At 32.6% G+C, this 11,995-nt stretch overlaps 1 protein-coding gene across 1 annotated transcript; it reads left to right on the plus strand.

The window, feature by feature from the left end:
* The first annotated feature begins 6,082 nt into the window (after positions 1-6,082).
* LOC107781131 (1-aminocyclopropane-1-carboxylate oxidase homolog) lies at positions 6,083-9,044 on the plus strand. Its single transcript, XM_016601778.2, has 3 exons — positions 6,083-7,069; positions 8,098-8,419; positions 8,563-9,044. The coding sequence occupies exons 1-3, from the start codon at positions 6,525-6,527 to the stop codon at positions 8,818-8,820; spliced, it is 1,125 nt and encodes a 374-aa protein (XP_016457264.1). The 5' UTR covers positions 6,083-6,524; the 3' UTR covers positions 8,821-9,044.
* The last annotated feature ends 2,951 nt before the right edge of the window (positions 9,045-11,995 follow it).

The following is an 11,995-nucleotide window of genomic DNA, read 5'->3' on the forward strand; positions in this document are numbered from 1 at the left end:
TGATATTTTAAATGATGTTTGGGCTGAGAAACACTGTTTACTATTGCCCGAGGGGATTGTGAGTATTTTTGACTAAGTAAGGCCGAGGGCCTAGTTGCGAGGAAACATTGATACTGAATTGAGGCCGAGGGCCTGGGATATATGCGCCATGAGGTGGCTTGATTGATATGAGGCCGAGGGCCTAGATTTGATGCCACGAGATGGCTTGTTATTGCGTTTGGTCCGTAAGGGATCCCTCCAGGAGTCTGCACACCCCCAGTGAGCGCGGGTACCCATTGTGATGTGAGATTGAGCCCGAGGGGCTGGTATTGTTCTGAGATATTGCCCGAGGGGCGGATTTGTTGTTACTGTGCCCGAGGGGCAAATTTCTATTTGTTTACTCTACCTTAATTACCTGTCACTTACTTGTTTATTTGTTGAAAGAGGATTTTCTTGACTTTCCACTATTATACTGCTTTTACATGGTTTTGCTTCATTATAGAATGTCTTGTGTCTTACGTGTTTTCTTACTTTCAGTCGTTATTTACATTTATTACTCACTGAGTTGGAGTACTCATTTTACTCCTTGCACCCTTGTGTGCAGATTCAGACGTTGTTGATCCTGCCAGTGCGAGTTGAGAGCTCCCGACAGACATTCGGAGTTCACGAGGTAGTTGCTTGACGTCCGCAGACCCGTGTTCTCCCTCTTTATCATTTCTATCTCATGTCAGACTTTTGTACTAGTTGTAGACCTTTCAGACTTGTATTAGGTTTTATAGATGCTCGTGATTTGTGACACCCCGGTTAGGGCTGTGTTGGGTTGTACTTCCGCACTTTATTGACATTATCCGCTACTTAGTATTGCTATATCTTGTTTTAGACTGCTTTTAATTATTTAACTATTTAAGAAGTGAATTGGGTTTAATTGGCTGGCCTTGTCTTCACGAGAGGCGCCATCACGACCGAGTTCGGGTTTAGGGTCGTGACATATAATAAATATCAATAATCATTACCTTTGAATGTGGTATTTTTGTTTATCTCTCCAATCAAATCCACCACCAAAATAGTGAGTACATATTAACTTTAAATAATGCTAATTAATATCTTTTTAAAACTAATATATATTAACTTTACATAATGTTAAGCCAAGTGACTTTTTTAAATATTTTTTGTATTTTATGTAAAAAAAATGTGCTACTTGAAATTTTTTCAATTTTCAAAGTCATTAATCCTTAATATCTTAAATAAATTTATTTACTTTATTTATATTTTAACTTGCCCAAAGTAGCAAATAGTCATATCCCAATCTACATCCTTCTAATATTTGTATAATTTTATTATTATTATGACTTTCTAATTATTTTTTCACTTCTATGTTTTTAGCTAATATAGAAGGAAAATTGATGATTGGATTTATATATGATATAAATATAAATATAGATATATAGATTAGATTTATTTTCTAGATTATGTAGTAAATGTGCCAAGTGGCATTTTCTCAATATGTCACTTGGCTTAACCTCATGCTTCACTATCATCCTTTTAATATAATATAGATGCTTCACTATCCTCCTTTTAATATAATATAGATATAGATTGCTAAATTTTTATATTTTAAATTTAGTCTTATATGTCATTACTTCAAATCCAATCAATTAAAATAAAGACCCAATAAACCAAGAAAAAATGAATAAGAATATTTTTGAGTAAGCTTATAAGCAGGATAAACAATTTTGTCTCAATATTCATCTAATTAGTCAATATAATAAGTACATTCTTAATACTATCTGCCTTACACATAAATAAAATAACAAAATTATTTTTAATAAGAGTTGTATATTCTATAAGAATAAAATTGATTATGTTATGTAATCCATCATGCGTAATATGAAATACTTTAGAAAGACATCATATGTAGAGTAAGATGCGATCGAGATATCATTTGTAAGAACGATTAATATTTGTCGAGTAGCGCTGCCTAATATTATTACTAAGGCATAATTAAAATAAGGATACAAGTTAGAACTCTCATAAATTAAGTAAAATATGGATAAAATATTTTCAATTGTTGATAATCTATCAAACTCAAATTCTTTTCAAATTAATATGACATAAACGCACGTGTACATAGCAAGGTCTCATATGTAAAATCGAACAACCTCTTTTTCTTTTAATCAAACATTACTTCCACAAGTCTTTTTTTACTAGAAATAAACTAGAAGTAAGAACCGCTAAATTGGAATATTGGATCCAAATCCCTAACATATGATTAATATTTATTATTTTTTAGGAACTTGTAATTTTGTGTTAATCTTTGTTTTATAACAGAGATACATCTGAGTATTATTTATATTATTTTTTAAAAAGTTTATATTTTTTATATAAGGTACACGCGCAATGCGCGTACACTAAATCTAGTTATTATTTTATTATTTTTACTAAAAGTGGGAAGACCTAAAGTTAAAAGTTGATTTACAAATATACCCTTAAAAACTAAGTGACAATATTGCCCATGAGTAAGAAGCTGCCTTCTATTAAATTAAAATAAATGAAAACAATCAGTTGCATTATTTCACATTCCAACTTTTCTCTGTTTGGTCTTATGAGCTTCTACCGGTTATAATATTTATGCATAGTCTTTACTCATACTTTACTACACTATAAAAGCAGACACCAAAGTGTCAAATTACTTCATCATTTTTTTCATTTTCTCTTCTTTGTTAGTAACTCCCATTTCCCAGAAGAACATTCTCTTTCTGTTTTTCTTTTTTAATTTTGCTCAACTCCAATTACAACGCCCATGTAAAGAAATCTCAGTGAACTTATGGTGGGCTGCTTTATTGCTCTCCAATTAGTTTTTTTCCACTTATTAACCAGTTATTATTGTTATTTTTATTATTTATGTGATCAAAGGAAGTCTCATGCGATCTTATATCTGATCCAGTATTCTTGATTATCATATTTTATTTTGATTGTTTTGTTTCTTTTTTTCTTTTATCCTTTAGACATAAATTTAGACTAATTATGAAAACGACTGGTTCCATTACTAGTGCTTTTTTTTTTTTTTTTTTCCTTTTCTCCGCGATAAACATTCAAAGACTATGAGTTATTTTGTCTAACACTTGCTTGGGATAATCGTTTCCTTTTGATAATCAATGTAGCTTAGGATTTATCTTTATTTATAGAGTCAAATTATAAGTATTTTAATTCAATGAGAAGAAACCTGGAGAATATCTTATATCTGATCCAGTATTCTTGATTATCATATTTTATTTTGATTGTTTTGTTTCTTTTTTTCTTTTATCCTTTAGACATAAATTTAGACTAATTATGAAAACGACTGGTTCCATTACTAGTGCTTTTTTTTTTTTTTTTTTTCCTTTTCTCCGCGATAAACATTCAAAGACTATGAGTTATTTTGTCTAACACTTGCTTGGGATAATCGTTTCCTTTTGATAATCAATGTAGCTTAGGATTTATCTTTATTTATAGAGTCAAATTATAAGTATTTTAATTCAATGAGAAGAAACCTGGAGAATATCTTTAGACAAAAAGAAACAAAAGATGAAAGGTTTGTTTTAAAAGAAATTCTAGCAATCAACTGCATATATTAATATTTTACGTGATGCAATACCTTTTAAAAAAATGGACGGAAAGATTACTTTCATTCGATAACTTCTTAATATGTATGCGGCTGTCAAAAGGAGGCTACAACTTGTAAAAAAACAAGACACAAACTTTAAGACGTGAAGTACTTGCAACATTATTTATATTCATATTAAAACTATGTATTGATGAAATATCAAAATTCGAGAAAATTATCAAGCTAAATATGTGGTATATTAGATGAACTGCATAAGAAAAAGTTATACCATTTTAGTTTAGTGTCTACAACAACAAAATATAATAGTGACATCGAGTCATTCAAATTAAATAGGCTGATTATATATTCATCAAGTTCAGCTTGTGCTTTTTCCTTTCAAATTTTCAGTTACTAATTTTGCACAAGTTTTAATATTATTTATATCGTTTTAAATTTTTTGTACCAACACGTGTCCAGAGACTAGTAATAATGATAAAAGGGAATATTATGCAGAGATTACTTACTTAAACGACATATATCTTTATATACTGTTTTTTCTCGTATTTGTAATATTCTCACATAAAATAGTACACATGATTGTTGCATAATTTAATGCATGTTTTATTTAATACCATCAACCAAACGCCACATTAGTTGAGCGGAGATTATATTTTATTCTTTACGGCCAACCAAACGTTGCATTAGTTATACAAAGGTAATTTTTCTTAATCCCTCAAACTAAACACTGTATTATTTTTTTTCGGTTTGGGGGGAAGGGGGGAGGGGGGTTATGCTGGTTTTCTAATCCTTAAACTTAGGGCAGAATACATAGTTTAACCCCGGAACTATGGACCAAATCCCTGTGACACACCTTTTGAGAACAAAAATTACCTTACACACTCAACCTTGCCCGAGTGTGTCTAATACACACCTCTTTAGTGTTTGACCACTTTTTTCTCAGCAAGTGTAGTCACGCACTAATAATAATGTGGCACGTGTGATTAACCTTTTGTAAAAAATAAAAAATACTTGAAATTATAATTATATCCTAATTGCCAAATATTCTTCCATCTTCTTCATCTTCCCCAAGCTATACCATCATGGCTGCTAACTCTCCAAAGCGAAACACTGATGCAAAAAGAAAAAAAAAATACCACTACGTCATCCTACCACATTTAAGACCCACCACCCCAACCGCATAAATACCCCCACTAATCTTCATTTTCTTTGCCACATTCAACATTCCGGCAGTTTAAATTCACTATTACTCTCTATTTTTTTGCCGCGTTCAATATTCCACCCATTTAATTATAAAACTCAGATTTGTCTGTGCTATAATTTTGAAAACTGGTGGTGTCTCTTCCAGTTCATGAGATCATAGACAAGGCCTTCGTCATTGCCATATATAAATAAGACTTCAGAAAAAAGGACTACATATCAAAGTTGTTAGAGAGAAAAAAAAATAAAACCCGATTGGGATTATTCTGTATCTAGTTTATCAAAACTGGAAAAAGAGCAATCATTCTGGGATTAAATCACCTTCCTTATTATTTCAAGAAGCTAATCAAAATCTAAATCTGAAAAACACCCAATCTAAAAAACAATTGTCAATTTGGAGATTTGAATCGCGAGTCATAACCAAAATATATTGGTGTTCAAATATGGAAACTCTGGTTATTTGTATTTTCTCGTTCCCCTTTAGATCTTGGGGGAAAAATCTGGTGGGGGGTTGTGGTGTTGTGACATAAGAACCTGGAAAAGAATTGATGAAATCTTTTTAGAGAATAAAAAAATGAAAAATGAAAAATCTGCACAAATAGTTTCCAGATGACGATTTAGATACAACATGTTAACTCTTCACTCGCCTCTTATGCGTGTAAATCACGAGTGTAAAAGTGGTGTGTATTAAATACACTTTGAAAAGATGGAGTATGTAAGGTAATTTTTGTTCCCAAAAGGTGTGTTACAGGAATTTGGTCCATAGTTCCGAGAGTAAACTATGTATTCTGCCTAAAACTTAGTGTTGGTAATATTTTTCGATTTGACTATTGAGGAAATAGCCTATATGTGAACTTTAAGTAGAAAAGATGGGATATTAATATTATAGCCAGTAGTGACGTTTTGTAGTGAATGCTGGAATGACTTCTGCAGTTATCAGAAGGCAGAACCTGATGTCATCATATCTCTCTATATGTGAATAACAGACATACTAAACCAAGAAAATAACAATTCATTCCACCAACTATTTCTGTTCTTGCTCACTCCTACCTGATTTTGATTATGATATATTTTATGTGCTCCATTTAATTTTTAAATAATAGGGCCTCAAATTATAGCTCAAAGTATAATCCCATTAAGTCACTACATTTGATTCAATTCTATTTCTTTAAGCGACCAAAGGTGGTCCTAGTGAAAGCTGGCATCTTTATTACCTTTCTCCTATCCAACTTTGTGTGGTCTTGGAGATAGTGGTGCCTTTTTCTTTTTTATTTATAAATATACATTCTTATATTTTTAAAGTTTATTTAGCTTTCTTGTGGTTTTCCAAGAGTGGTAACTTTTTATCTTCACTATCTTCTAGGGATGAAAATTTTATTTTGTGTGTGATACAATTGACACTAGTTGTACGAGGCTGTTTTTTGTCTCACAGTTTTGTGGATCCAGATTTCTGTGGACCCAGAAGTATAAGATTGGGGTCTACAAATTTGTGAGACAAAAAGGAGCCTCATACAACTAGTGTCAGTTGTACGAGACACAAAATAAAACTTTTCCCTGCATTCAATTTCAAAGTATCATCTTAGGGTCGGCCTGAAACAACCTCTCTATCTCCTAGAGGTAGGGATAAGGTCACTCTACACACTACCCTCTCCAAACCCCTGTATTTGTTATTGTTGTATACAATTTCAAAGTAACTTGTATTTACAATTTCACCGAAAACACAAAAAAAAAACAAGAAACAAAGATGGTTTTCTCCGGGGGTGAAGAACATCAGGGTACATTTCAACAAAACTATGATAAACAGAGTGAATTAAAAGCATTTGATGACACAAAGGCTGGTGTCAAAGGGGTTGTTGATGCTGGAATTACTAAAGTACCCCGGATGTTCATTCATCCACAAGAAAGCATACATAACTCCTCAAACTCCACTGAGAAAAATTTCATTTTTCCAGTAATTGATCTTGAAGGCATTGATCATCCAATCAAGCATAAAGAAATTGTCGATAAAGTTCGAGATGCATCAGAGACATGGGGATTTTTTCAAGTGGTTAATCATGGAATTCCATTACCTGTCCTTGAAGAAATGTTACAAGGAGCCCGGCGATTTTTCGAGCAAGATATCGAGATTAAGAGACAATATTATACTCGAGATAATACAAAAAAAGTGGCACATGTTAGCAATTTTGATTTGTATAGCACATCTGTTCCAGCAGCAAGCTGGAGAGACTCACTTTATTGTGTTATGGCTCCTAATCCTCCTGATCCAGAGGAACTGCCAGTAGCATGCAGGTATGTTCTAACATGAATTAGAAAGAAAATATTCTTTCACAAAACACCAACCAAATTTGCTTACTTTTTAGTATCTAGTTATGGTGGGTACGAGGAGGGGTAGAGGTAGGCCAAAGAAGCATTTGAGATGATAAGGCAGGACATGGCGTAACTGGAGTTTACTGAGGAGATGACCTTTGGTAGCAGGATGTGGAAGTCGAGAATAATGGTAGAAGGTTAGTAGATAGTCGAGCGTGTCCGTTTTTCTTTCGTAGTCCATTAGCATTAGTGTTAGTGTGGTTTCGGTTTATTCTTAGATTGATACTACTACCCATTGTTTGATTGCTATATTTGCGTCGACTTTCTTAATATTTTGTGTTCGTTTTATTCTTAGATTTCTATACTACCTATTGTTTGATTGCTTTCTTTGCCTCAGTTTTCTTAATATCTTGAGTTATTACTACTTGTTTATGCTACTCCTTCTCTTCTTTTCTTCCGCCGAGGGTCTATCATAAATAACCTCTCTGCCTTTCCAGGGTAGGAGTAAGACTGCGTACATCCCACCCTCTCCAGACCCCACTTGTGGGAATACACTGCGTTTGTTATTGTTGTTCAGTATCTAGTTATGTTTAGTAGAGGGCTAGAGGCAGATCTTGGAGATTTAAACTTTATGGGTTTAAGCTCGGGATTTATCACAGTCCATTTGATTTAATAGGTTCCAAGTCTATTATTTGTACTTATTTAGTAGTAGATTTATTAACACGTATATAGGGTATGAAGAAAAATTACTGAGTTCGCTGAACCTATAGAAGGTGTATTCGATCCACACCTGATGTTCAATGTAACAAAAATCAAGAATACATCATGACAAAGTATTATAGTATCTGAATTCTGATGTGCTGTCATTGCAGCTGTTTTATGTTAAAATGTGAAATTTGGTGGACAATATGAAAAATAACAATTTTTTACAGGAAGTCAAGTTGCTGAAAACTAATTGAGTATACTCATTTGTATCTGCAGCTTTATCTATGTTTTATAATATTTTGCAGGGAGATTTTAATGGATTTTTCTGAGCATATGATGAAATTAGGCTACTCATTACTGGAATTATTGTCCGAGGGTCTCGGTCTCAATTCTTGTCATCTTAAAGATATGAACATTGCTGAGGGGCTATCTATTGGCCACCATTACTATCCAGCATGTCCTCAGCCGGAACTCACTATAGGCACCAGAAAGCATTCAGACTGTGTTTTTATGACAGTGCTTCTGCAAGATGATATAGGAGGTCTACAAGTTCTTCACCAAAATCAGTGGATTGATGTTCCTCCTTTATCGGGCGCTCTAGTGGTGAATATTGGAGATATGCTGCAGGTTAGAATTTTTTTGCTAATAATACTTAAGCTTTTAGATGAAACAATCGCATAATTCAATACATGTTAATGTGACTGATAATTTAATCATAATACATTGTCTTGGTACTGAGAGAAAATTTGCTTATTTGATGTTTTTTCCAGCTAATATTAAATGACAAGTATCTAAGTGTTGAGCATAGAGTATTGTCAAATAAAGTATGTCCAAGAATATCAGTCCCAAGCTTCTTCAGCACAGGTGCATTTCCTTCTTCCAGGATTTATGGACCAATTAAGGAATTGTTATCAGAATGTAATCCGCCAAAGTATCGTGCAACCACAGTGAAGGAATATACAGACTTCTTCCGCAGTAAAGGCTTTGATGGAACTTCTGCATTGCAGCATTACAAGATCCTATCCTAGAAATGAAGAAATTTAATCGAATGCATATCAGAGCTCAGAATCGAACTTATGATGTACAATTAGCCGATAAATATACTGTAACTAAATTTCCATAGATGTTGACAAATGCCTTGCTAATTTTCTGTTGAAATTTGTTTTAATAAATCACTGATCTACTCAAGGCTTACATGCAATATAACGCTTGGAAATATAATCAATTATAGAAATTTAGAAGCATTTCTTATTACGCATCCATATTATATGCTTTCTAGTCATGCTAGCCATGGATGATTGCCTATATACTTTCAGCTTTTAAACAAATTCATTTCTTAGCTTTAATAAATGGATACTGGAGTTCATTTATTTCTTTTCAAGATTCAGTTCAGCATGTCACCATTTGAAAATTTCCAGTGTTAATCATGGAGATGAAAGTGCAAGTATACCCTCAATGGTCATATTAAATTGGACCTTTTTTCTTTTTCTATTGAGAAAACAAACTCACATATGCTGTATTCTTAATGTCTTGGTGATTCATAGTCATTACTCATTAATGTGTTGTGCCTACTATCCATGGAAACTATCTCCATGACTACAATAAGATTGAGGAAATTTTTTGTCTTGTTCTTCTATCTACCTTCCATGGAGAAACATGAACAATGGGATTCATACAATGACCCTAACTTATTTGGGATTGAAGCATAGTTGTTGTTATTGTGATCTGCTTATCTATGTTTCATAAACTACCACTATATCTTCTATTCCCTCCGTTCACTTTTACTTGGCAGGTATACTAAAAATAGATTTTTATTTTACTTGTCACTTTACGCATATCAAGAGAAGACAAATTTTTTTTCCCTGCTATACCCACAGTATTTATTACTCATTTTAAATCATTTTCTCAAATTCAATAAAATATGCATAAATTAATATGAGTATCATAGTAAATTATGCACTTTATTTATTATTTCTTAAGGGGCACTAGAAGTCAAAACGTGCCAAGTAAAAGCGAACATAGAGAGTAATTGAAGGATTGCATATAGGTGTTCGTAACACGTAGCGGAAGACAATAACAATCTTAAGCAAATCTTTTCGTGTTTAAAATTTATTTACATGTCAAAGATCAGATCTAAGACGTACCTGGTGAAGAGAGTCTCATTTCAAAATTTCTTCGATAGTGCGAAGAATTTATGCGTATCCACACCGAGACCGATCCTTGCTATCAACTCTTTGATCAACGAAACCCACGAACAAATTGAACAAAAAATTTGCGCTGAAATTTTTCTCAAAAATATCAACTCAAATTAGAAGAACAAGAAACACTTTTCTAGTAATTGTATTTTCTCTCTTGACTTTATTGCACTCTCACTTTCACAAAGTATTTTTATTCTCAAGAATTAATAATGCGGCAAATTTTCTCCATAACCCTTTATATAGCATTACCTGTAAACCTTTTTCCTATTTGGGTAAGGTAATAATTTACTTAGGTTAAAAGTTTATTCCAAAAATAAACTTGATCGATTATTTTCTAACGAAAATCAGAATCCCATTCTTAATGGGTTTGGTGCCCAACGTCCTTCCTAAGGACTTTGACGTGAAGGTTCTGTTAATGTCCAATTCCAAATTGGACTTTAAGTACTACTCCAAATAATATTTTATATTAAAACTACCAATACCATTCTTATGGGTTGAAGTAACCGGCGATTTTCACGTCAATCCAATTCTTAATTGGATTTTTTATATATATATATATATATATATATATATATATATTTCAACCAAGAGATAATTTAATTTTCTATTCCAAATAGAAAACCTCAATTTGTTCACAATATTAATTACACTCCATGTGTTAGCAAAGAATATAATAATATTTCACTTAGACTAATAACTAAATTTATTTGACTAATTAAATTCCTTAATTTAGTTATCAAATATAAAGTAATTAATCCTCTAGCAAAGATCAGAACACTCGTTAGTGTGCAACCCCATAGGTTCAATACTAAACCGGTAGTAAATTGATCACATCAATATACTAATCAAGGGTGGCGTCTAGCAACACTCCTTAACGACCGGATAGAATGAAGTATACAATTTACTCTCAAGAACCAGTAGAAGAATAATGTAGTAATTCCGTCTGTCCTTATAGCTCTGGGTCACCCTAGGATATAGTTCAACTGTCAAATTCAAATAGGCGACCAACTATGTATTCATGTCAAATATAATCGACCATTGAATGACCTAAAAAACTCTTTTCTTCTTTCATTCGATTGCCTTGACCAAGGTCTTAGTTTGGTCGTTTATAATTCATGATAACATGGAGCTTAAACTCATTACCAAGAGTTGACAGATTCCATCTTAATCAATCACTAATTCTACAAGTATTCAATCGTACCCAATATCCTTTCAACTATCGCCCTAGGGCCATAGGTGTCTAGTATTAAAGCACAACAAATAACTTGTCAATTACTATGACGATCTCAGGTCAAAGGAAACTCTTATATCACATTCTTCAAGAGAATATCCTATTGACAGTTTACGGTAATACTAACCATTAGGAATTATCCAATGAGCCGGTTCAATGATCATATTTCTTTATGCATCATCTATCTATGTGATTCAGTTAATGAGATCAACTAATCTTTATCCCATAAAGATAATCACATAAATATTGATCTAAGCGGATTACTAATGTTCAAATTAATAATCCTATGATCGAGAACAAATTTAGATTAAATTGTAAGAGACTTTGCTCTCATTATCATGATCTCTATCACGATGACAAGTCTCAAAATTTAATCAAGGACCTTATCAAATTAATTAAACAATTAATAATAACTATGATAAAAGAATACCATATTTTTTTATATCAAATAACGTTCACAAAAATATGTTCAAATCATCAAATATGAGATTGGATCTAGGGCATATCTACTATATCCCTACCACTAATATCCTCTTCTATTTTTCGGGGTTGGGTGGTTGGGGTTGGAGAGAAGAATGACAGTGGGTTCAGACAATGACCAATCAAAGGGACTAAAAATGATTAACTAATCTTTTTGTTTTCTTCTGCTGAAAATAGCTAGTTTATTGGTATGAATTAGTGATGGTCACAATTGTGGTCCAAATTCCAAGTGTCCAAGAGTCTAAGTTAATGGCTCTTTGAAAATAACTCTAACCACTATGACGTATGAGCAGA

This window comes from Nicotiana tabacum, chromosome 7 (assembly GCF_000715075.1).
Source record: "Nicotiana tabacum cultivar K326 chromosome 7, ASM71507v2, whole genome shotgun sequence".
Taxonomy (NCBI): Eukaryota; Viridiplantae; Streptophyta; class Magnoliopsida; order Solanales; family Solanaceae; genus Nicotiana; species Nicotiana tabacum.